Source organism: Carcharhinus amblyrhynchos, chromosome 33, assembly GCF_965287045.1.
Source record: "Carcharhinus amblyrhynchos chromosome 33, sCarAmb.v2.hapA, whole genome shotgun sequence".
In the NCBI taxonomy this organism is placed as follows: Eukaryota; Metazoa; Chordata; class Chondrichthyes; order Carcharhiniformes; family Carcharhinidae; genus Carcharhinus; species Carcharhinus amblyrhynchos.
In genome coordinates this window covers 15,299,188-15,324,445 of record NC_137356.1, presented here as the reverse complement: position 1 = coordinate 15,324,445, position 25,258 = coordinate 15,299,188, and the positions used below count along the sequence as shown (strand labels likewise).

Below are 25,258 nucleotides of genomic sequence, written 5' to 3'. Positions count from 1 at the left end.
TTACATCAATGACTTGGATGAAGGGATGCACGGTTGCTGAATTTGCTGAGTAAATTGTGAAGAAGGCATAAGGGCCGGAATTTTACTGGCATGTCAGCCCCAATTCCAGGGGCGGGTGAGGCTCGGAGAATGGCATTCTCCGTTGGCCTCGGGTGGGAACTTGCAAAACCCGGGAGGACACGCTGATAAAAATTCCTCCCACGGAGTCTGCAGAAGGACATGGATTGGTTAAGTGAGTGGGCAAAAAATCTGGCATTGGGGTATAATAATGTGGGGAAAATGTAAATTTGTCCACTTTGGTAGGAAGAATCATAAAGTAGCAAATTATTTAAATGGAGAGAGGTTGCAGAACTCTGCGGTACAGAGCAAACTGAATCAGGAAACATTAGTACACAGGTACAGTAAGTGATTAGGGAGACAAATAGAATGTTGTCATTGATTGCACAGGGAATGGAGTATAAACGCAGAAATGTTTTGCTACAGTCATGCAGGCTGTTGGTGAGATTACATCTGGAGTACCGGCGCACAGTTATGACCTCCTCATTGAAGGACAGAAATGTGTTAGATGCAGTTCGGAGCAGGTTCACTTGACCGATTCCTGGGATTGGGGGGTGGAATCTGTTCCTGTTGGGAGCTTAGAAGATTGAGAAGCGACCATATCGAAACATTCAAAATCCTGAGGGGGCCTGTGACAGGGTGAATGCTGAAAGGATGTTCCCCCATGTGGGAAAGGCTAGAAATTACAAAGGGAGGGGGGGGGGGGGCACACAGTTTAAAAGTTAGAGGTCTCCCATTTAATTAAGGCAGTCACAAGGCAGGTACAAATTGCAATGGTTACTCGTGTTTTAATCATTTCAAACTTGTACACAAAGGTCAACAAGCAACGCTGAGGTGTTTTTTTGTGTCAGTAAAGAAACCTCTAATAAGCAATTTTGCCCAAAACACAAGTGAAACTCGTGATAAAAGTCAGACCTGAGTTTAAAATTGCAAGTGATGAGGAAGGAATTTGAATATATTTGATGAGGGAGACGGTGAGATCAGCAGAGCAGGCTCGAGGGCTGAATGGCCTCCTTCCTGCTCCTAGCTGTCATGTTCTTGTACATCTTTGTTGCTGTTGATAAGGTGGAGTGCTTTGACAGTGAAGTTGCAATGGGGAAATGATTGAAAATGTGCAGCCTCATCAAATATATTCAAATTCCTTCCTCATCATTAACAATTCTAAACCAGATCCAACTTTCATCATAAATTTCACTGTGTCTTTATAGCTTCTTGCATTCTTGTGGTCAGCTCTGTGGTAGTTCTTGCTGAGTCAGAGGGCTATGAGATGAAATTTTGTCTATGTGCTCAAGTCTCTCCGCACACAAGCATGAATTAATGAGTTCTGAGTCTCTCACTGAGCCAAGGCTAACAAAGTGATATTGTGTGCAAAGAATTTCTTTTTCCTTCAGAGTACAAAGCCCTTCTTAGTCTCTCTGGATGCCTGAGAATCAGTTCATAGAATCCCTAAAGTGCAGAAAAGGCTATTCAGCCCATCAAATCTGCACCAGCTCTCTGACAGAGTACCTTACCCAGGTCCAGCTCCCACTGTATCCCCGTAACCAGACACATTTACCTCATTAATCCCTCTAACCTACACATCAAGACACTGAGGGAGAATTTAGCGCGGCCAATCCATCTACCTTTCACATCTTTGGGGTGTGGGAGGAAACAGGAGCACCCGGAAGAAACCTATGCAGACACAGGAAGAATGTGCTGAGTCTGCACACTGACCTGAGGCCAGAGTTGAATCTGGGTCCCTGGCCCTGTGAGGGAGCAGTGCTAACCACTGTGCCATCATGCCGCCCAGGTGTTATAGTTCATCCTGCATTGTGAATAATGCACATGACATGGGCCCGAGATTCACTCGTCTCCTTCAATGTCATGTCCCGTGAATATTCAACGTGTAAACTGAACCCTGGTCACTGAGATTTTCTTTAAACCCTGCAGTAATACAGGGCAGGGAGATGAAAAAAAATCACAGGAATATTCAGTCAGTAAAAGGAGTGAGTTAAAAGGCACAGTGCCACAGTGGTTAGCATTGCTGCCTCACAGTGCCAGGGACTGGGTTCGATTCCTGGCCTATATCACTATCTGTGTGGGGTTTGCATGTTCTCCCCATGTCTGTGTGGGTTTCCTCCCACAGTCTGAAAGACGTGCAGGTTAGGATGCACCGGCTGTGCTAAGCTCTCCCTCAGTGTACCTGGACAGGTGTTGGAGTGTGGCGACAAGAGGATTTTCACAGTAACTTCATTGCAGTGTGAATATAAGCCTGTGACACTAATAAATGACAAACTTTGAATGGGTGCAGGCCTGAGAACGCATTGAGCAACAGTTGTGGGAACTTCCCTTGAACTACAGTTGTTTAGTTACTCACTTCTCTCTTGCAAACGTCTGTGTACAATGAGAATAGTGGTGGCAATCAGCACCACGGCCACTCCGGCCCCCAGTATTACTCCCATCATCTGAAAAACAAGCAGTGCAAAGCAGAAGAATTAAGACTTCGAATGAAGACAGAAAAATAACCTTCAGCATCCGTACAAACTGATGCAGCGTTAATAACTTAAAACAAAACTTAATCAAATCAATACAATACAGGAGGCCATTCGGCCCATCGAGTCTGCACCGACCACAATCCCACCCAGGTCCTATTCCCGTAACCCCACACGTTTACCCTGCTAATCCCCCAGATCCTAAGGGGCAATTTAGCATGGCCAATCCACCCAATCTCATCTTCAGAGTGTGGGAGGAAACCCACGCAGACACGGATGGTGCGTGCAGACGCCACACAGTTAGTGACCCAACCAGGAATCGAACCCGGGTCCCTGGAGCTGTGAGGCAGCAGTGCTAACCACCATGCCATTTGGGACATTGCTGACCAAAGTTAGACTTTCTCTGAAGCATTACAATGGAAGTTTATCTGTGGAACACAACGCTAACAAACGTAGCATCAGCCCCGTCTACAAGTGAAGATCTGGAACCCAGCATATCACACCAAGTTTAGAAGCAGATTGGTCAGACTTTTCCTTTGCACACTGAGCTTCATGTGGCTGCTGACTCAGTCTTGGGCCAGCGGAGGAACTACAGTGCTCATCAGTGCACTTCTTACCATTCAGGGAGTTTGTCGTCCTATCCTGTGTTTGCAAAGCTTGTGTTAAAAAAAAAAGGCAACTGCAAAAGCTTCCATTTAACCTCTTGCCTGTGCTGGGTTAGGTCAGCTACATCAGTGTGAGCACCGGCCTCGTTCCCCTCAGGCAGGCAGGATATTATTAAAGGACTGCATTCCTGATCCTGATCATTAACATCCACAAGATGCTCTGCAGCAACTCACCAAAGCTCCCGAGGCAACACCTTCCAAACCCACGATCTCTACCACCTCGAAGGGACAGGTGCAGCAGATACCTGGGGACACTGCCTGGAGGTTCCCCTCCGAGTCATTCACCATCCTGACTCGGAAACGTATAAGCTGTTCCTTCGCTGTTGCCGGATCGAAATCCTTCCCTAGCAGCACTGTGGGTGTGCCTGCGCCACATGGACTGCAGCAATGCAAGGCGGCGGCTCACCACCACTTTCTCAAGGGATGGGCTATGAATGCTGGCCTCGCCAGTGATACCCACATCCCGTAAATGAATAGAAACTAAATATATCCAATGGAGTGTCTGATTTCACCTCTGTCTCGCTATACAGTTGCTGTTCAAAGCCATTCCACGCCTTGGTACCTCGAGACCCGAGCATTCCAATAAGCCACTTGCCGACTTTCCATGTTCTACCTGAGTCCATCAGAAACTCTCCTGCCCCGTCCTTACTCCTAGTTCAGTCCCATTCATCCACCGCCCCCGTGCTCACTAGCCTACAAGGTCTCTTGGCGAGGCTAACACTTTAATTTGAAATTTCTCATCCTTCACATCCTCACCTGTTCCTATCTCTCAAATGTCCTCCAGCCCCTCAAACCTGGCGAGATAGCTCATTTTAGTCTCATCAGAATCTTGGATTTTAATCACTCCAGTGTCAGCGGCCGTGCCTCCAGCTGCCTGGGCCTCATAGCTGTCCAATCCCTCCTCGCACCTCTCCACCTCACAATCTCGCCTCACTCCTCTAAGGAGCTTTTTAAAACTTACACCATTTTGACCTAGCTTTTTTCTCACCTCTCCCAGTGTCTCCCCGTGCAATGAAGCATTTTATTCCACAATTAAGGGCGGCACGGTGGCACAGTGGTTAGCACTGCTGCCTCACAGCACCAGGGTTCGATTCCCAGTTGGTTCACTGTCTGTGTGGAGACTGCAGGTTCTCCCTGTGTCTGTGTGGGTTTCCTCCGGGTGCTCCCGTTTCCTCCCACAGTCCAAAGATGAGATTAGGTTGATTGGCCATGCTGAATTGTCCCTTGCTGCTGGGGATTAGCAGGGTAAATATGTTGCAGGGTGGGATTGGGGTCAGCATAGACTTGATGGGCTGAATGGTTTCCTTCTGTAACGTAGGGATTCTATGATGAATGTTCTGTAAAGTGCCTTAGGTGTTTAACTATCTAAAGGTGCTATACAAATACAAGTTGTTCCTGGAAGTGCTGTTACAGGCATAGATTTGGCTGCCTTGAATTTTACAGCCTGTCCTCATTTAACCCCATTTATATCGCACGGGTGCACTCTGGTGAGGTGGCCGGCTCATGCCAGTAAGGAGCTCACTCATTTAAGACAAACGAGGAGAAATCTCTTCTCTCAGAGGGGAGTGAATCTGTGGAATTCTTTACCGCAGAGGGTTGTAGGGGCTGGGTCATTCAGTATGGTCAAGGCTGAGATAGAGATTTTTAATCAGTGAGGAAATCGAGGGTAACAGGAAGTAAGTGGCAAAGTGTTGAGGATAATCACATCAGATCAGTCATGATCTCATTGAACGACGGAGAAGATTCAATGGGCTGAATGGCCTATTTCCCTTTCACCATTTTATGTGGCTTGCATCACACTGGGAGAATTCAGCTATTTTTAGTTGTATTTTATCAGGTGGGGTTTTGCAGAGGTTATCTGATTTGGGGGGCCACAGTTTTGGTGTGTCCACACAAAGCGCACCTGGCTGCAAGGCTCTGATTCCAGATAATCCCACAGAGTGATTTAACTCCACTCGTGACCATGGCGATGCATTCAATGGGGATCCATTGTGAGTTCAAACAAAAGGACTCTCCCTTTTGTATGTTTAGAATGGCAAGTGCGAAAACACATTGGCCGGCCCCCTCTCTGACCCCGCTCGATGTGTGTGAAGGTCACGAGAGGTCTCATGGATGAAAGGGAGACTGCCGTACCCAACAAGCAACGGCCCGGAGAAAGGCGGTGAACTGCTGGCAGGGAACATTGACCGTTCTTGGCCTGGTACTGAACACAACCAACTGCGCAAAGGAGATAGTCATCGACCTCAGGCAGCGTAGCAGAGAACGTGCCCCTGTCTACATCAACAGGGATGAAGGAGAAAGGGTCGAGAGCTTCATGTTTCTTGGTGTCCAGGTCATCAACAACCTGTCCTGGTCCCCCCCCATGCCGACACTACAGTTAAGAAAGTCCACCAATGCCTCTGCTTTCTCAGAAGACTAAGGAAATTCACATGTGTGCTACAACTCTCACCAATTTTTACAGATGCGCCATAGAAAGCATTGTTTTCAGATCACATCTTGGTATGGCTCCTGCTCTGTCCAAGACCACAAGAAACTACAGTGAACAAAGCCTAGTCCATCACTCAAACCATCCATTGACTCTGTCTACACTTCCCACTGCCTTGGGAAAGCAGGCAGCATAATCCAGGACCCCACACACCCCGGACATTCTCTCTTCTGCCTTTTTTCTTTGAGATACAAATGTCAGAAATCATGTACCAACCGACTCAAGAACAGCTTCTTCCCTGCTGCATTCAGAATTGAGAATTGGCCTACTTCATAATGAGTTGATACATACAATCCAACATACAATCCTTCCAGTGCAGAAGGAGGCCATTTGGCCCATCGAGTCTGCGCCAACAACAATCCGACCCAAGCCCTATTTTTGAAACCTCACATATTTACCCCGCTAATCCCACTAACATACACATGCTGGGGCACCAAAGGTCAATTTAGCACGGCCAATCAACCTGACCAGCATGTCTTTGGATTGAAGGAGGAAACCGGAGCACCCAAAGGAAACCCATGTAGACACATGGAGAACATGCAAACTCAACACAGACAATGACATGAGGCTGGGAATTGCACCCAGGTCCCTGGAGATGTGAGGCAGCAGTGCTAACCACCGTGCCACCATGCCACCCATCTTTGCTCTTTCTCTACACCCTGTGACTGTAATACTATATTCTGCACTCTCTCCTTCTCAACGAACAGTATGTTTTGTCTGTATAGCACGCAAGAAACAATACTTTTCACTGTATACTAATACATGAAATAATAATAAATCAAATTAAAAGCCCAGTACTGAACAAGTTGAGGCAATGGCTGGCACACCATTGGGTGAGGCAGATCAGGAAGGCCCCAGCTCCAATCCTCCATCTCAATAGCATTGCTGAATCCCCCCACTATCAACATCCTGGGGGCTAAACATTGACTAGAGACTGGACTGGACTAGACTGGACTTATGCGTGCATGCATGCATTGTTTGATGGTGAACATTATTTGATAATCAGCAGGTTTCTTTACCCATGTTTGACCTGATGCCGTGAGACTTCAAACGGTCTAGAGTTGGTGCTGAGCACTCTTGGAGCAACTCCTTCCTGACTGTATACACTGTGCCACCTCTGCTGGCTGTCCTGCCGGTGAGAGAGGACCTACCTAGGAATGGTGATATATCTGGGACACTGACTGGAAGATATGATTCCGTAAGCATGATTAGGTCAGGCTGCTGCTTGAAAAGTTCGTGGGATACCTCTCCCAATTTTGGACCAAGCCCCCAGATGTTCGTAAGGGTTGACAGGCATTGCATCTCTTTTCAGTTACAAAAGCACGACAGACAACTGTTCCCTGATGCTTACACCCGGCAACAACTCAACCAGAATCAACTTTCCTTTTCGGAATTTGAACAAAAGCTTGAGGGAATAACCGCTCTCTGGTGCATTTTCCATGTCTCAACCAACTGCCAACCGATCAGCACCCTTTTTGCATGTAGTTTAAACTTGGCATAGTGGTTAGCACTGCTGCCTCCCAGCACCAGGGACCTGGGTTTGATTCCCAGCTTGGGTCACTGATTGTGCGGAGTCTGCACGTTCTCCCTGTGTCTATGTGGATTTCCTCTGGGTGCTATGGTTTTGTCCCACATTCTGAAAGACATGCTGGTTAGGGTGCATTGACCCAAGCAGGCACAGGAGTGTGGCGACAAGGGGAATTTCACAGCAACTTCATTGCAGTGTTAATTATGAGCCTTACTTGTGACCAAAAAACCTTACTTTAACTGTTGTGCACTTTGAAATTTGGTATTCTTGTGTCTGTCCTGATGAGTGCAAAATACAAAGCTTTGATGGCATGTCTATTTGTCAGCAATACTCAAGTTCTCTATCACTTATCAAACACTTTTATCACTTGTAGTAATGTGAGGTGACACAGCCAACATAGTCAGCACAGGTCACTGAGATAAAGATGATATAATCTGTTTTGGGAACGTTGGTGAAATAAATAATTAACTATTCCAGGAGTTTGTCAGTCTTGGAGGTCAATATTGGGATGGGGGAGCTTTGGGGACAGGGGGACCTTGAACCCAGGCTGGCCCACATCCTGAGGGTCCCTCCTCCTTCAACTCTTAAATCTTAAACTCAACTAAAAGAAAATGTTTACTCACCAATGACCTTGTAGCCGAACTCTGAGACATCCCATACTCTGGCTAGGTAAATTAATAGAATGATTTTTAATTTCTCCAGTCTAGCCAGGACCCCCCTCTGCTGAGGTGTCCCAACTCTGTTTGATATTGTTCTGAATAACAGCTAAAAATGTACATGTCAAATCACTATCTTTTATCCAAACTATTTCTGAGCCAGTCTCTCTCATGATAATCAGGAGAGATTGAGCACTCGACTCAATTGCTTTCATCTCTCTGCTAAAAATTAACTTTAAACGCTCTAAGTTAACAAATATTTCTTCCAACTCACCTCTCATGCTTCCCAATTGACACTATAGTTTGTTTATCTTCATTGATCAAGTCAATTCCACAGAATTCCTACAGTACAGGAGGCAGCCATTCAGCCCATTGATTCTGTACCGATCACAGGCCCACCAAGGCCCTACTCCTGGAAGCCCACACATTCACCACACTAATGCCCCCTGACAGTTTAGCACGGCCAATCCACCTAACCCACACATCTTTCGACTGTGGGAGGAAACCGGAGCACCCAGAGGAAACCCTCGCAGACATGGGGTGAACGTGCAGACAGTGACCCAAGGCTGGGATTCCATCCTGGGTCCCTGGCGCTGAGAGGCAGCAGTGTTAACCACTGTGCTACCCTTAAATAGGCCAGGACAAAGAACAAAGAAAATACAAGAACAGGCCCTTCAGCCCTCCAAGCCTGTGCCAATCATAAAGAAAGAAAAGTACACTCAGGCTACCTTTCACTTGGTGCAGAAACATAAATTTTTAAAAAATTCTGTACTCCCACGAAATCCAAACTCTTTATCCAGCGTTTCCAGGAGAAGTTGGCAGGCTCCAGACAACAGGGCCATAGAGTGCACAGAGAACTGATCTAGATCTTAGGGATCGAGGTAGTGTAACAGTTTACCAAGTGTATTGGGGAGAGGCTGGCCAGCCAGTGGAGCCAAACACGAAAGGGTGCAACAAAGCACCAGTAGGTCCGTAGATTGAAAAGGTAGGTGGCAGACACAGTTCAGAAGAAAAGCAAAATGGTGCATTATTTTTCTCAGTGAAGGCTGTACAAAGCGATCTGCTAAGGGTATTCAAAATCATCAGGGGTGCAGACCAAGTAGCGAGCAACTATTCCCACTGGTGGGGGTGGGACAGCTGAGAACCATAAAACACCATTAAAATTGAGAAGAGCGGACATTGTGCCTCCTGAACCTGCTCCGCCAGTTAATACCATTGTGACTGATCTTCCAATCCAGGTCCTTTCCCGTCCACATTCCATGCCCCTCGATTCCGAGTCCACAACTCTATCTCGGGCTTAAATATATTCAGTGATGACACATCACAACCCTCTGGGTTACAGAATTGCAAAGATTCACAACACTTTGACCGTAAGATACAAGAATAGAATTAGGCCATTCAGCCCATCGAGTCTGCTCCGCCATTCAATCATAGCTAATGTGCTTCTCATCCTCATTCTCCTATCTTTCCCCCGTGACCCTTGATCCCTTTAACTGATCAAGGACCCATCTATTTCTGTCTTAAAGACACTCAATGACCTGGCCTCCACAGCCTTCTGCGGCAATGAGTTCCACAGATTCACCAATCTCTGGCTGAAGAAATGCCTCCTCATCTCGGTTTTAAAGGAGTGTCCCTTCACTCTGAGGTTGTGCCCTCAAGTTCTGGCTTCTCCCACTAATGGAAATATCTTCTCCATGTCCACTCTATCTAGGCCTCTCAGTATTCTGTAAGTTTGAATTAGATTTCCCCCCTCATCCTTCTAAACTCCATCAAATATAGACCCAGACTCCTCAACCATTCCTCATATGACAAACCCTGCACTCCTGTGAACATTCTTGTGAATTTCCTCTGGACACCAAGTGAAGACATTTTTCCTCGTCTCACGATCAGTTCCTTATCCTGAGTCTATGTGCCCACGTTCTAGATTCCCCTACCCAGGAGAACAGCTTCTCAACGTCTACCCTGTCATGTCCCTCCAGAATCCTGTACGCTCAATGAGATCTCTAATAGGATGTCAGCCACTCTTCAGAGAGTCAATCTAGTGACTTTTCACCATAATCCTTCAATCCATCCATTGATAGACTAAATGTACACAGGACTGTAGATGCGGTCTCATTAAAGCTCTGTAAAATTGTCACAATACTTCTTTATTATCATACTCTTGCGTTAAAGGTCAATATTTGCCTTCCTAATTGCTTGCCATACCTGCATGTTAACTTTGTATTCCTTGTAATACATCCAAGTCTTTTCAAATATCAACATTTACAAGTTTCACGTCTTTTGAAAAAACATTCTGCTAGCCTGCTTTAATATTTCCCACATTATAATCCATTTGCCACCTTGTTAATCTGTCTTTGCCGCCTCTTTGTAACCTCCATATAGCTTACATTCCCATCAGGAAACATAGACAGAATTTTTTCTACCTCTTTGTGTAAGTTATTGATATAGATTGTAAACGGTTGAGGCCCAACACTAATCCTTGTGGCACTCCATTATTAAGTCAGCCACTTGACAATACTCCATTTACTTCTACCTTTGGTTCCTGGCCTTATCCAATGCTCTATCCATGCTAGCACACTATTCCCAAGCCCATGAGGCTACACCTGTATACTAACCCTTGTGATTCAAGTTGCACACTGGAAATAGAGGGTACTCCATATTTTGCATATTAACCTTTTACATGATGCCTTATCAAATGCCTATTGGAAATCCAATCATCTGCTGGTTCCCCTTTATCTAACATACTACTTACATTCTCACTGAACTCTGAATAGATTTGTTAAATACTGTTCCACTTTCATAAAATTCCACTGATCACACTGGGGCCAAGTGCCTTGTGAAGGTTGCCTTAATAGATTCCAGCATTTCCCTGATAATTGATGTCAGGTTAACCGGCCTGTAGTTCCCTGGTTCCTCTTGGCACGGTGGCCCAGTGGTTAGAACTGCTGCCTCATAGCACCAGGGGCTCTGGTTCAATTCTGCCCTTGGGTCACTGTCTGTGGAGTTTGTATGTTCTCCCCGTCTCTGTGTGGGTTTCCTCCCACAGTCTAAAGATGTGCAGGCTAGGTTAATCGACCTTAATGTCAGGGGGATTAGCAGAGTAAATAGGTGGGGTTGCACGGATAGGGCCTGGGTGGGATTGTGGTCAGTGTAGAATTGATCGGCCAAGTGGTCTCCTCCTGTACTGCAGTGATTCTAATTCTCAAGTCTAAGGAATTTTAGATATACTCTGACCTGTGCATCCACTATCTATGCACTTAGCTCTTTTAGAACCATGGGCTATTGATGTATTGGGGATTTGCCACTCTTTAATCTAAGTTTCTCCAATGCAGTTTCTCTGCTGATATTAATTATCTAACATTTCTCACTCTTATTAGCCGCTTGGTTACCCTCTATTTCCAGTCTGTAACTTGAATTACAGAAGATTAGTATGCAGGTACAGCAAGTGATTAGGAAAGCTAACGGAGCATTGGTGTTTCTTGCAAGGGGAATGGAATATACAAGTTGAGGATTTTTTTGCAACAGTTGTTCAGGATGTTGGTGAGACCACATCTGGAGTATTGTGTACAGTTTAAGTCTCCTTTCTTAAGGAAGGACATAATCACATTGGAATCAGTTCAGAGAAGGTTTACACGACTGATTCCTAGGACGGTGTAGGATCCTACGCTCCATTGAGTTTGGAAGATTGAGAAGTGATCTTACTGAAACATACAAGATCCTGAGGGGACGTGGCAAAGTAGATGCTGAACAGACATTCCCTGTGTGGGAGAACTGGAACTAGCGGACACCATTTAAAAATGGAGGGATCTCCCATTTTAGGCAGAGAGGAGAAGAAATCTTTTCCCTTGAAGTCTCATGAATCTTTGCTACTCTTTTTCCCAGAGAACATTGGAGGCAGGTTCAGTGAACATTTTTAAGGCACAGATAGATAAATTCCTTGGTGGCACAGTGGTTTACCACTGCTGCCTCACAGCGCCAGGGACCCAGGTTCGATTCCTGGCTTGGGTTATTGTCTGTATGCGGTTTGCATGTTCTCCACATGTCTGCGTGGGTTTCCTCCGGGTGATCTGGTTTCCTCCCACAGTCTGAAAGACGTGCTGGTTAGGTACATTGGCCATGCTGAATTCTCCCTCAGTGTACCCAAACAGGCGACAAAGTGTGGCGACTAGGGGATTTTCATGGTAATTTCATTGCAGTGTTAATGTGAGCCTACGTGCAACTAATAAATAAACTTTTAACTTTAACTAGGGAATCAAAGGCTATTAGAGGTAGACAGGCATAGAAGCCACAATTAGATCAGCCATGGCTTTATTGAATGGCAGGGCAGGCTTGAGGGGCAGAATGGCCTACGCCTTATTCTAATTAATTGTCTCCTTTACTGTACAACATTTCTGCAATTTCCTCATGATCCATGATAAGTTCCCCTCTTTTTACCCCCAAGCCTAACATCTGCTTTCGCTACTCTCCTCCTCTTTATACACTTGTAAACACTCTATAAATCTTTTCATATATTCCTGACAAATTTTCTCTCATTTAAATGTTTCTCTTAATATCAACATTTGGTTTCCAGTTTTCAAAACAGTCCCAATCCTCAGGCTTACTATCTCAACATTATAAATTTTCTCTTCTAGTTTAATATATTTAAGGCCTATAATATAACAAGGGGCATAGATCAGCTAGATAGTCAATATCTTTTCCCAAAGGTAGGGGAGTCTAAAACTAGAGGGCAGAGGTTTATGGTGAGAGGGGAGAGATACAAAAGGGTCCAGAGGGGCAATTTGTTTTCACACAGAGGGTGGTGAATGTCTGGAACAAGCTAAAAGAGGAGGTACTAGAGGCAGGTATATCTTTTAAAAAGCACTAAGACAGTTACATGGGTAAGATGGGTATAGAGGGACATGGGCAATTGGGATTAGTTTAAGGGTTAAAAAAGAGCAGCCTGGACAAATTGGGCTGAAGGATGGGGCGGGGGGAGGGGGGTTAATTGGATTTCCTGGCTGTGACATTTTGAGAGATGCACCTGTGCATTTGGTTGCTGGGGAAACACAAGCTAATTGGGAAAAAACATATTTCAGAGATCGGATTTCAGTCTACGGTCAGAGCAGACGCAGTAATTCTTGGTGTCTAGGTCTTTAAAGCCAGTTGCCATAAGGGGAGAGAGGCTTGAAGGACTGTATGAACACTGCAGCCACACTGAGGGTCTGGATAGTATTTTTAACCAGAGCTGACCATTCTGTATACCAGGCAGTACTGAGCACTCAGGTGAAAGTGAGTTGGGAAGCTAAGCCATCAAGACTGCTGTTAACAGGAGAAGGTTCAGCAGCAGTACTGCACTTTTGGTGATAATCATATCCATGGAGCTCGTGTGGAGTAAATCAAACAACCAGAGGTTGGCGAGACGATGGCTTAGTGATATTATCATTAGACTATTAATCCAGAAACTCAGCTAATATTCTGGGGACCTGGGTTCAAATCCTGCCATAGCAACTGGTGGAATTTGAATTTAATAAAATACATGAGAATTAAGAATCTACTGATGACCGTGAAGCCATTGTCGGCAAAACCCATCTGGTTCACTAATGCCCTTTTAGGGAAGGAAATCTGCCATCCTTACCCAGTCTGGTCTACCTGTGACCTGCGTGTGACTCCAGACCCACAGCAATGTGGCTGACTCTTAACTGCCCCTCCAAGGGCAACTAGGGATGGGCAATAAATGCTGGACCAGCCAGCGATGCCCATGTCCCATGAATGAATAAAAAAAAACCCTGAGGATCAAGTCAGGCATGTGGACAAGTGCTGAAGCTCTACTGGGGAAAGATAGGAGTTGTGAAAAACTTTGGAACTGCTCTTGGTTCCATGCTTGCGCTAAATGTGCTGCCTGAGAAACCGGAGGGATTTACCTGTGTTGTATCAGCTATTTAAAATGTGATTAATGGCTTTTAATGAATCCAGTTTGCCTGTTCATATTTATGTTACCTCTGGTGTTGATTGTTACAGTAAAACTGTTGGGTTTGTTTGATTCTTTCGTACCACTGGTCTCAACAACAACCTCAACAATTGGAGGCAGTTCAGAGGAGGTTCACCAGATTGATTCCAGGGACGAAAGGGTTGACCTTGGAGGAGAGATTAAACAGTCTGGGTTTGTACTTGCTGGAGTTCAGAAGGATGAGAGTGAAATGTTGAAAGGGATTTACAAAGTAAATGTAGACCAAATCACAGAAACTCTACAGTACAGAAGGAGGCCATTTGGCCCTATAACAATCCCACTTAGGTCCTATCCCCATAGTCTCACATTTTTACCCCGCTAATCCCTCTAACCTACACGTCCCGGGGCACTAAGGGGTAACTTAGCCTGGCCAATGCACCTGACCTGCACATCTTTGGAGTGTGGGAGGAAACCGGAGCACCCGGAGAAAACCCACGCAGACACAGGGAGAACGCACAAATTCCAATTTGTGGAACTCGCTGCCCCATAGCACGGGGGAGTCTGAATCATTGAATGGTTTCAAGAAGGAGATAGATACATTTCTAATTTAAAAAAAGGATTAAAAGGAATAGGTGTAGAGGTAGGTTTGAAACCACGGCAAGATTGGCTACGATCTGATTGAACGGTGGAGCAGGATCGAAGGGCTGAATTTGTCAAATTCTGCTTCTAATTCCCATATTCCTAATTGGCTGGCGAGAATAAGTACAAATTTAAATAGCGAAACAATATAGCAGACGGCTCTTGTTGAGTTGGCCGTTAAAAAGGAGGCACTACCAGCAAATAAGGACCCAAAAAATAAAAAGTTTCGATTGCAACTTGTGACGAGGGTGGAGCAGGTTCAGAGCAGAGCATCTAAGCTTAGGGGCAGAGTCAGTGTTAAGCACTAAAGCTAGAAAGTTCGCTGTTCGTCCAGTTCGAACCACCCCGAGGCATTGCATCATTAACTTGCAACATTTAACTACAGTCAGCTAAAAAGAAGCTGATACCCTCCACATCAGGTTGCTAAACAGCAGTGCCTGAGCAGAGTGCAGAGCTGCCAGGCTGAGATAAGAGTTACCAAACCGGCTAGGGAGACAAATGTAGCACCAATTGGCATAATGAGCCCAGGGCCAGTTCAATAAATTTGCTTCGATTCCATCAGTAACCCTTCGTGTACACAGAGGACGTACAAATGAGGAGGACTAGGCCATTCGGCCCCTCAGCCTTGCTCCTCTATGCTCAGATTCTCAGGACTCACTTTGTTGGGGTATGCGATCCACAGCAGGTAAAACAGAAAACTAACTTTAGGGAGCCAGGTTCCAAAACCGGCAAGCTGAGCACGTGTGTGGTTGACTTCATTTTAAGATATTTCTGCCTATGCAATTACATTTAAATGCTAGATTGTCGGGGTTAACTAACTTGATTACATTTTAAATCTAACTTGACCACATTTTAAGATGCAGAAGGCATGCTGGGTTAGCTAGAAAAATTGACTGCATTTTTGGAAGTACAGTGCCAGCAAAGGCAGGGTTTTTCATAAGGCAAAGTTTTTGATAACAACTGCAGCGGCAAGGTCACATAACAAGCTGCAATACCTCTTTTGCAGGCAGAGATAGTCTGCAAAGGACACTCATAATAGCGAGATAAGAATTAACATATAACACACTGTTGAGAGCTGTTTTGTTTAGTACAGATTGGCAAAAAGCCAGTATCTCTCTCCATTTTTGCTTTCTATGATGATTTAATTTTAAGCTCTGTTTAATAAAAGAAATTCATCGTACCAGTGCCATCTCCACCTATTCAAAGGAATGAATGGACTCTACATGTTCCAAAGATGTCAAGAGGGCTCAGAAGGAAAATGATAGTCACTCACCATAGTGGTTTGCTGCTGGTCTCCAACCAGCGTCTTCAGATCTAATAAATCGCCATCAGATTCATTCTGGAAAACAATGGAAAGAGACGTCACCGCACTAAATTTACTCACGAGAGACACTTTGAAACTTCTTCACTGACAGTAAGTTTTTTTAAGTTTGTTTATTACTGTCATAAGTAGGCTTACATTGACACTGTAATGAACTTACTGTGAAAATCCCCTAATTGCCACACTCTGGCGCCTGTTCGGGTACACCGAGGGAGAATTTAGCAAGGCCAATGCACCCTAACCAGCACGTCTTTCGGACTGTGGGAGTAAACCAGAGCACCCAGAGGAAACCTACGCAGACACGGGGAGAACATGCAGACTCCACACAGGCAGTGACCCAAGCCGGGAACGGAACCCAGGCCCGTGAGGCAGCTGTGCTAACCAGTGCGCCACTGTGCCGCCCCCTTAGTAGTAATTATTGGCAGCAGGGGACTGTTACTCTGTACTCTGGTAACAAGGGTGTCAGACCACAAAATAGAGAAACAAGATTGCACTTGGATTAAACGGTCGTGTTGCTGCATCTCTGTCTTGAGAGATATCAGGGTTGAAGTGTATTAGCAAACCAAGGGGCAGAGATAAAACAAGCAAACAAAAAAATAAATGGCAAATCAGGCACCTTTATTGTCATTAAAAACCTTACACTGCTCAAGGAGGCCATTCAGCCCGTTGAGTCTGTAGTGACAACAATCCCAACCAGCCCCGATCACCCTAACCTGCACATCCCGGGACACTAAGAGGCAATTTAGCATGGCCAGTCAACCTAACCAGCACATCTTTGGAGTGCTTGTTAAAAATTCGACTGTGAGGTGCCGAGTCCAGGGAGAAGGTTTGCCCTGCCAGGTGTGCTGGGGCCTGGCAAACTTCAAGGAGGAACTAAAGACTTGTTTCGTTTTCATCCCCCAGGTCAGTACGTTGAGTGAACCCATCCCCTCTTATTAACTCGCCACCAGCAGAAGGGCCGGGGCCCCAGTGTTTAGCCACATTGCTCATTTCTGACAGTGGCAGCACTGGGGTTAAGGAGTTCCAGCTTGAGCAATGGGTTGCTGCTTTGGTTGTGAAGCCATGCCACCCATTAACTCAAAGAGCTGTGAAAGCTGAAGAGTAATGATAAGGGAAGGCAGGTTCCACTGTGGTCCTCTACAAAGAGATCTTCCGCTCAGTGACGTAACCCCCTGCAGTTCCAGAGAAACACAAACAAGGGGGGGGGGAATAAATCCAAACTACTTGTTAATTGCTGATCCGGGGTAGGGTGGGATCCCAGGTCTGTCAGAGTCTGCGTAAGGAGGGCTGCTTAGAAAGAACACAAGAGCAAGGAGAGGTGCAAAATCTACAAAGGACTCAGGGCCCAGGCAAATCACATTCCATTAAGCTGCAAAGAATGGCAGGGACATGCAGATTAACAGCTTTAAAGAGTAAAGTGTGAATCGATCATAAGCCATTCTGGACCCTTCATGCAACACCGATGCCACTGGCCAAATCGAGTTCACCCTCGTGCCAGGCGGCCCCCGGGGAAAACTTGTACGTTTCTCCCCCGGGTTGCCTCACACCCTGAAATGCCCAAAGCCTGCTGCTACGCCATACATGCTCATTCTCAGGTAACACTTCCAAAGCGCAGCAACGGGAGCACCCCAACACCACACCTCGTTAGCAGTAAGTGGGAGTGTCATTTTCCGAGATGTACCTCCAAGTCCTCCTGTGCTTGGTGAGCTTCATTCTGCCCCATGCTGTTCAGTTCACTCTGTCAAGTCCTCCCATAGGTCTGGGCCCCTGTCCAGAACGCAAGGGCAGAACGTGCAGCGGGGGGGGCAGGGAGGGGGTGAAAAACAAAACAAAAACCAGACATAATTTGTCACTATCTCACTCTTTAGAATTTGAAATTCTATGCAGTCTGGAAGCGCACCGGATACATTCCTCCCCTAAAGTAACCACTGGTAAGGTTCCCTCTTAAAGCACGCAGCATCAGCTATTGATTGCTCCCAACTCTCTGATTGTGCCATAGGAAGTTACGCCAGCATCTTATCTGGCAGAAGACAAGGCCACAGATAAGGAGAATGACGCATAGATTAACAACTGTAAATTGTAAACAAGATCACATCTTATACTGTCATGTTCACAAGTACGCCTGAGATCTCAGGCTCGACCAGAGTGTGCTAGCTTTCCTCAGGAACGCCAGGGAATCAGGATAACGCAATGATTTCTGCATCCATGGAAGAACATCAACGAGAAGTAGAAACAATAGTCTCAGAAACACCTCTGGGCGCTCCGCCTATCGGCTTGATATTTAGTCCTATCTGAGCTTTCATTTCTAAGCATAGGAAAGCCCAAAGTCTCCTCTTGCTGCATCCTCAGACTATCTAGCCTCCTGCAGGGCCAATATTGGTGACCTCCAGCTTCCATTTGCCCCCGAGCTGAGTGACTGACCCCATATATTCTCAATCAACGCCACCAGAGTAGAGGCTGTGACCAACACTGCCTCCACTCTCGTCTGTTACTGAGACCCCTGTGCATCTCTCCCTCTCTCTCCCCTCCTCCCAGACCCAATTAGCTCAACAATGGATCATCCAGGCTCTATTCTCTCTCCACAGATGCTGTCGGACCGGCTGAGGTTTTCTGTTTTTGTTCGAGTCCAGTGCTTTGTCAAATGCCACATTTCTGTTACTCTTTCAGCTCCCTGCCCCACCCCTCCCCCACTTGACCATCTGTCTGTAGCTGTTCAACTGCTCCCATTAATACTTTCTGCTATCATCTTGCATCACCATTAGCACTTTTGGAATCCCTACAGTGCAGAAGGAGGCCAATCAGTCCTTGGGTCTGCACCGTCCACAATCCCACTCAGGCCCTATTCCTGTAACCTCACATATATACCCTGCTAAACCCTCACACTGGGGTCAATTTGGCGTGGCCAATCCACCTAACCTGCACATTCTTCATCCCTTAATAGCACCATTAACACTTTGTCCCATGCCCATGACAAATTAGTCCCGATCTCCTTTATCCTTGGTCTTCTTTTCTGCCCCACTCCTTCTGCCCCCTTTCCCATTCTCCACATTTCCATCTTGCTTCAGCTCTGGTCAAGAATCATTTAGGCCCAAGCTGCCAGACCTGCTGAGTTTATCCAGCATCTTATGGCTTTATTTCAGATTTTCAGCACCCCCAGCACTATGCTTTTACTTGCCTTCCCATTTTGCCACCGTACCGCCCACGGAAGAGCGGTCAGCACTGCTGCCTCACAGCGCCAGGGACCCGGGTTCGATTCCCGGATTGGGTCACTGTCTGTGTGGAGTCTGCAAGTTCTCCCCATATCTGCGTGGGTTTTCTCCGCGTGCTCCGGCTTCCTCCCCACAGTCTGAAAGATGTGCGGGTTAGGCACATTGAACCGAACAGGTGCCGGAGTGTTGTGACTAGGGAAATTTCACAGTAACTTCACTGCAGTGTTAACGTAAGCCTTACTTGTGACTAATAAACAAACTTTCATAAGCTCATCCTAAACTCTGCTTTCATCTGACTCCAGCCTCTTACAGAGCAGATACATTGAAGAGGAAGCTAGATCACTGCAGGAGGGTGAAAGGAACAGAAGGATGCGCGTGTGGACAGAGTGAAAGGAAGCAGGGTGGGAAGTGGTTCAAATGTAACATAAACAGCAGCACAGGCCAGCACGAGCATGTCACTCTGTGGGGCAAAAAACACAGGAGAGCAGTCATTGTGAAAGTAGTCGAATACTCCAACACCCTGGAAATATTTCAGCTCCCAGACCCCTTGCACTTACTCTCTCTCTATCTTCACGAGCCTAACTTGATGACTAGGCCCCCAGTTCATTTCCACATCTTTCCGAGACATTCATACATCCCCAGGAAGCATCTTAGGACTTGAGAAATACTGGCTATTGTTCAGAAGCATTAATTGGCTGCCGTACAAGTTTTAGTTTCATTTAGTTTACCTATTAGTGTTGCAAGTAGACTTACATTAACACCGCAATTAAGTTACTGTGAAAATCCCCTAGTCGCCACACTCCGGTGCCTGTTCGGGTACACTGAGGGAGAATTTAGCACGGCCAATGCGCCCTAACCAGCACATCTCTCGGATCGTGGGAGGAAACCCACTCGGACATGGGGAGAACATGCAGACTCTGCACAGACAGTGACCCAAGCCGGGAATCGATCATGGGTCCCTGGCGCTGTGCCACCCAACATTGCTACAGTGACTACACATCAAATGGTACTTCATTGGCCATAGTGCTTTTGGACATCTGAATACCAGGAAAGATGCTACATAAATGCACCAGTTACTTCTATTACCCGCCCTCCCAATCACTGTACTAACAGCAATATCGCCTCTCTATCCATCAGAGTGCATCAAATCATAGAATCCCTACAGTGCAGGAGGCGGCCATTCGGCCCATCGAATCTGCACTGACACCAATCCCACCCAGGCCCTTTCCCCGTAAACCCACATATTTACCTTGTTAATCCCCTGACACTAAAGGTCAATTTACCAATTGCCGATCAACCAAACGCAACATCTTTGGGCTGTGGGAGGGAACTGGGAGTACCCGGAGGAAACCCACGCAGACACACAGGGAGAATGTGCAGACTCCACACAGACAGTGACCCAAGGCCGGAACTGAACCTGGGTCCGTGGAGCTGTGCGGCAGCAGTGTCAACCAGTGGGGCACTCCAACAGAATCCTCCTTTGGACTGCCCCTACATTTATACACTGCAGAGCAGGGAGGTGCCAAAATCTGCATGCTCACAGATTAACAGCCACGGGTCTCCAGTTATGTGAACGTTGGAGGTGATTACACACCAAAAAGTACTTCATTAGCCATCCTTTCTGACATCTGCAAAGTAGAAAAGGTGCTGCGTAGATGCAGCAGAGAAATTGGGGCCCACGTGTAAATGAAACCAGTGAGTGCTCCAGGGTACACGGCATGCCCCTGTGAAGTTTTATGTTTCTGGGTAGCAGCCTGGTCTATTCACAATATCGATATTACCCTCATGTTGCACTCACTCCAGGAAGGACAGGTTTTGTGCAAAGCATGTGCCTATGCAAATTTCAGAAGGGCAAGTGAAGTGTCAAGCAGACATATCCCATTTCAGAGTTCCACCATTTGCATTCTTCTGCTTCCGCTGGCGCACACAACACTCCCAAAGCCAGTGAACTGCTTCATTACAGCCTGTGGGGCAACTCCTATCGATGCACACAGACAAACTAAGGGGCAAGACAAAATGGGAGAGATTTAGGACAAGGCAGACTGTGGAAGGAGTAAAGTTACCACCCCCCCCCCTCGGAAATTCACTTTCAGGTTTAGTGGTTGGGGCAGAAAAGGTTAGACTGGATAGGTGGGTGAAAGGTACACAGATAAATGGGAACAGGGCGGGCAAACATCGGTGGCACAGTGGTTAGCACTGCTGCCTCACAATTCCAGTGACCTGGGTTCAATTCCGGCCTCCGGTAACTTTGCGTAGAATTTGCACGTTCTACCTGTGTCTGCATGGGTTTCCTCTGGGTGCTCCAGTTTCCTTCCACACTCCGAAAGATGTGCACGTTAAGTAGATTGGCCATGCTAAATTGCCCTGGTGTCCCAAGGTTAAATGGATTAGCCATATTAAATGTTACGCGGATACGGTCGGGTGGGGAGGGCCTAGATAAAATATCCTGTCAGAGAATCACTGCAGCAATATGTGGGGTTATAGGGATAGGGCCTGGGTGGGACTGGTGTCAGTGCAGATTTGATGGGCCAAATGGCCTCTTCTGCACTGTTGGGATTCTATGATTCAGAAAACGTGATCAGAAATCTTTGCCCACACGAAAGGGAAATGCTGACACGTGCTGAAGAGGCCGTATTGTAATTTTTTTTTACCAACTTCAACCATCATGAACAGACTATTTCTAACACCACAGTCTGGCCATGTTACAGGCCAGGGTGGTTGATGCTTCATATATTTAGGCTCCATAATCACCAACAATCTGTCACTTGAGGCTGAAATCAACAGACAGTGAAAAGACTGTTCTGAGCAAGCTGAGTAAGGGAGTGTGGAACAACAGCAACCTGACGGAGAACACCAACTACAATTCTGCTAAGCCTATGCCTCAATGTCCTGCTCTACATTTGGTGAGACCTGGACAACACACACTAGGCAGGAGAACAGGCGGATCAGTTTCCACCTTCACTGTCTGAGACACGTCCTCAATGTCGCTTGGCAGGGCAACGTCGCCACCCAGGCGTCCTTGGAGACTGCAAATGTTGCTGAGTCAGCGATGCTGGCACAGGCTTGGCCACGTTCATAGAATCTTATATTACAGCAGGAGGCCAATTGGCCCATCGAGTCTGCACCGACCACAATCCCACCCAGGCCCTATCCCCATGCATTTACCCTAGCTGGTCCCCCTGACACTAAGGGGGCAATTTAGCATAGCCAATCTACCAAACCTGCACATCTCTGGAGAGAGCCGAAGCACCAGGCTTTCTTCTCCGCCTTCCAACGTGGCCATGGCTATTCTCGATCTCAATGCCATATTCCCACTCTCTCCCTCCCCACCCAACCCCTGAAGCCATTAAGATCTAAAACATAATCTATGAAGAGAGGCTGGCAGCTAACGTGTACTGGAATTCCAAACGTGCTTATATCAATAGTTAAAAAGGTGATAAGGGGCTCTCATTGGAATCCAAAAGGAGGGTTATAGACTGGACGTCAGCATGGCTGAGACTCAAAATGAGTTTTTTAATTCTACCCTTACCAAGGAAGATGCTTTTCTAATGGGCCTCCAAAATAGTCTTTCTTGAATATATTCAGTGATTTTCCCTCCACATCCTTCCGTGGAAGAGAATCCCACAGCTTCACCACCCTTTGAAGTGAAGAATTTCTCCTCATTTCAGTCCTAAACGGTCCACTCTGTATCCGGAGATTGTCCCCCCCGTGGTTTTAGATTCCGCCCCAGGGGGAACATCCACCCTGAGTCGAGTTTGTCCAGCTCTGTTATCTGTTTCAATCTGATCTTTCCCCTTTCTAAACTCCAGTGAATGCAGGCCCAGTCGAAACAAGTCTCTCCTTAGAGAACAGTCTCACCAAGCGATCAAACAAAGCGCAGCTCTGAGCTATGTTCTTATGTTCTATACACCGGAGAGTGATGTGAGGAGACAGCAAGGACCGTGCAGACTCTCGCAGCTTGCACTCCCGGATGCAAAGCAAACTCACCCACGTTACACAGCTCCTGCAGTGAGCAGGAGAGCTCTATGACATGAAGTGACTGCTACGCTGTACAGCCTGAGCTACTCCATATCAGGTCCTCCTGCTGCGTTCCGGACACCGAATACAGTCAAACACAAAGCAGGTCATTCAGGCCTCAATAGACCACAGGATTATCCTTCTGAAGAAAGTGTGTGCGATGTGACCAGCCGGACATGAAGTGATCTTCTGCACACATTTGCAGGCTGTGAACCTCTACTCCACACAGTACCAGACAGGGAACTGGTTGTTTCTCTGCAAGGACTTCCGTCACTATATAACAGACACATACAGTCAAAGGATAAATTACAGAACTGCAAGCTTCTGAGGTATATCCTTGCTAAATATTTAAACGGTCTCAATTCTAAAGAGCAAACATCTCGTGGGCTCTGCTAATCCACCTCCCTGCCTGCATCAATATGAAGACTCCCCTCAGGGCAATGCAGTGTGCCGCTGATGAGAGGTCAGTTTGCATTCAGCACTGGAATGAGCTGTGCAGCTTCTAGCCAGCTGCAAGTCAGACCAATGCTTTGATGACTCAGCATTTATACAACTGCTGAGCCCCAACACCACTAGGACGTTGTGAAAGCGCACACACACAGACACACACAAGCTTCGGAGCGCCGATAGCTGCAGCTGCGGCTGCCTGCTGTCCTCTCCTACCTGTTCACAACTGGATTCTCAACTTGCAGAAATACTGGGGGGGTGGGGGGGCAGAAGGCGAGAGGTGGGGGCGGGCGTCTCTCCCTTCAGCTCACGTAACCTGGTGTTTCTGTGAATGCAGGTGTGTATCCAGAATAGTACGCCCCTCCCTGCTGCCAGGGTCGAGGGCGAGGCTTTTTATGGCTGCAGTGATTGATCCGGGAAGGGAGGGATGGTGATTTGGTGTTGGAGGGAGGGAGGGAGGGAGGGAGGGAGGGGTGGGGGGGGGGGGGATGTACATATTATACAGGAGGTCATGCTGGATGTCTTAAAGTGCATCGAGGTAGATAAACGTTCAGGATGTTGTGGGTGGCCAGAGAGGAAATTGTGGGTTTCCTAGCAGAGATATTCAAATCATTGACAGACACAGGCGAGGTGCCCGAAGATTGGAGAGTGGCAAATGTTGTGCCTTTGTTTAAGAAAAGGCTGAAGGGAAAAGCCTGGGAACTACAGGACAGTGAGCTGAACCTCTGTAGTGGGCAAGTTGTTAGAAGATATTCTGAGAGACAGGATCTACAGGCATTTAGAGAGGAAAAGGACTGACTGGGGACAACCAAAAGAGAAAATGCTGGAAAATCTCAACAAGCCTGGCAATATCTGTAAAGAGTGAAGAGAATTGACGTTTTGAGTCCAGATAAGCCTTTTCTCTCCTTACAGATGCTGCCAGACCTGCTGAGATTTTCCAGCATTTTCTCTTTTGGTTTCAGGTTCCAGCATCCACAGTAATTTGCTTTTATCAACTGATTGGAGACAGCATGGCCTTGTGAGTGGAGAATTGCGTCTCACAAATTTAATTGAGTTTTTTAAAGGGGTAACCAAGAAGATAGATGAGGGCAGTGCAGTTGATGTTGTCTACACGGACTTTAGCAAGGCCTTTGACAAGGTACGGCGTGGGAGGTTGTTGCATAAGGTTAAATCTCTCAGGATTCAGGCTGATGTAGCCAAACAAATACAAAATTGGCTTTTTCACAGAAGCCAGAGGGTGGTTGTAGAGAGTTGTTTTTCAAACAGGAGGCCTGTGACCAGCAGTGTGCCTCAGGGATCAGTGTTGGATCCACAGTTATTTGTCGTTCATATCAATTATTTGGATGCGAACTTAGGAGGTGTGGTTAGGAAGTTTGCAGATGATACCAAGATTGGTGGCATCATGGACAGTAAAGGTTATCTAGGATTGCAACAGGATCTTGATCAATTGGGCCAGTGGGCTGATGAATGGCAGATGGAGTTTAACTTAGATAAATGCGAGGTGATGCATTTTGGTAGATCAAACCAGGGCAGGACTTACTCAGTTAATGGTAGGAGTGAGTTATAGAACAAAGATCGGGGGGTACAAGTTCGTAACTCCTTGAAAGTAGAGTCACTTGTGGACAGAGTGGTGAAGAAGGCATTTGGCACACCTAGTTTCACTGGGCAGAATACTGAATACAGGAGTTGGGACGTCTTGCTGAAGTTGTACAAGACATTGGTAAGGTCACACTTGGAATACTGTGTACAGTTCTGGACACTATTGTAGAAAGGATATTATTAAACTAGGAAGATTTACCAGGATACTATCGAGACTTGATGGTTTGAGTTATAAGGA

General features: G+C 46.5%; 1 protein-coding gene across 1 annotated transcript in view; it reads right to left on the bottom strand.

The window, feature by feature from the left end:
• The window catches only part of pnpla7a (patatin-like phospholipase domain containing 7a), a 61,031-nt gene extending 37,705 nt beyond the window's left edge, over nt 1-23,326 (bottom strand). Inside the window, exons 1-4 of the mRNA XM_080216420.1 lie at nt 22,945-23,326; nt 17,430-17,515; nt 15,701-15,766; nt 2,414-2,501 (exon numbers count right to left, since the gene is read on the bottom strand). Of these exons, the coding sequence (XP_080072546.1) occupies nt 2,414-2,501; nt 15,701-15,766; nt 17,430-17,471 (196 nt within the window). The 5' untranslated portion in view covers nt 17,472-17,515; nt 22,945-23,326. The remainder of the gene's footprint in view (nt 1-2,413; nt 2,502-15,700; nt 15,767-17,429; nt 17,516-22,944) is intronic.
• Between the last annotated feature and the right edge of the window lie 1,932 nt (nt 23,327-25,258).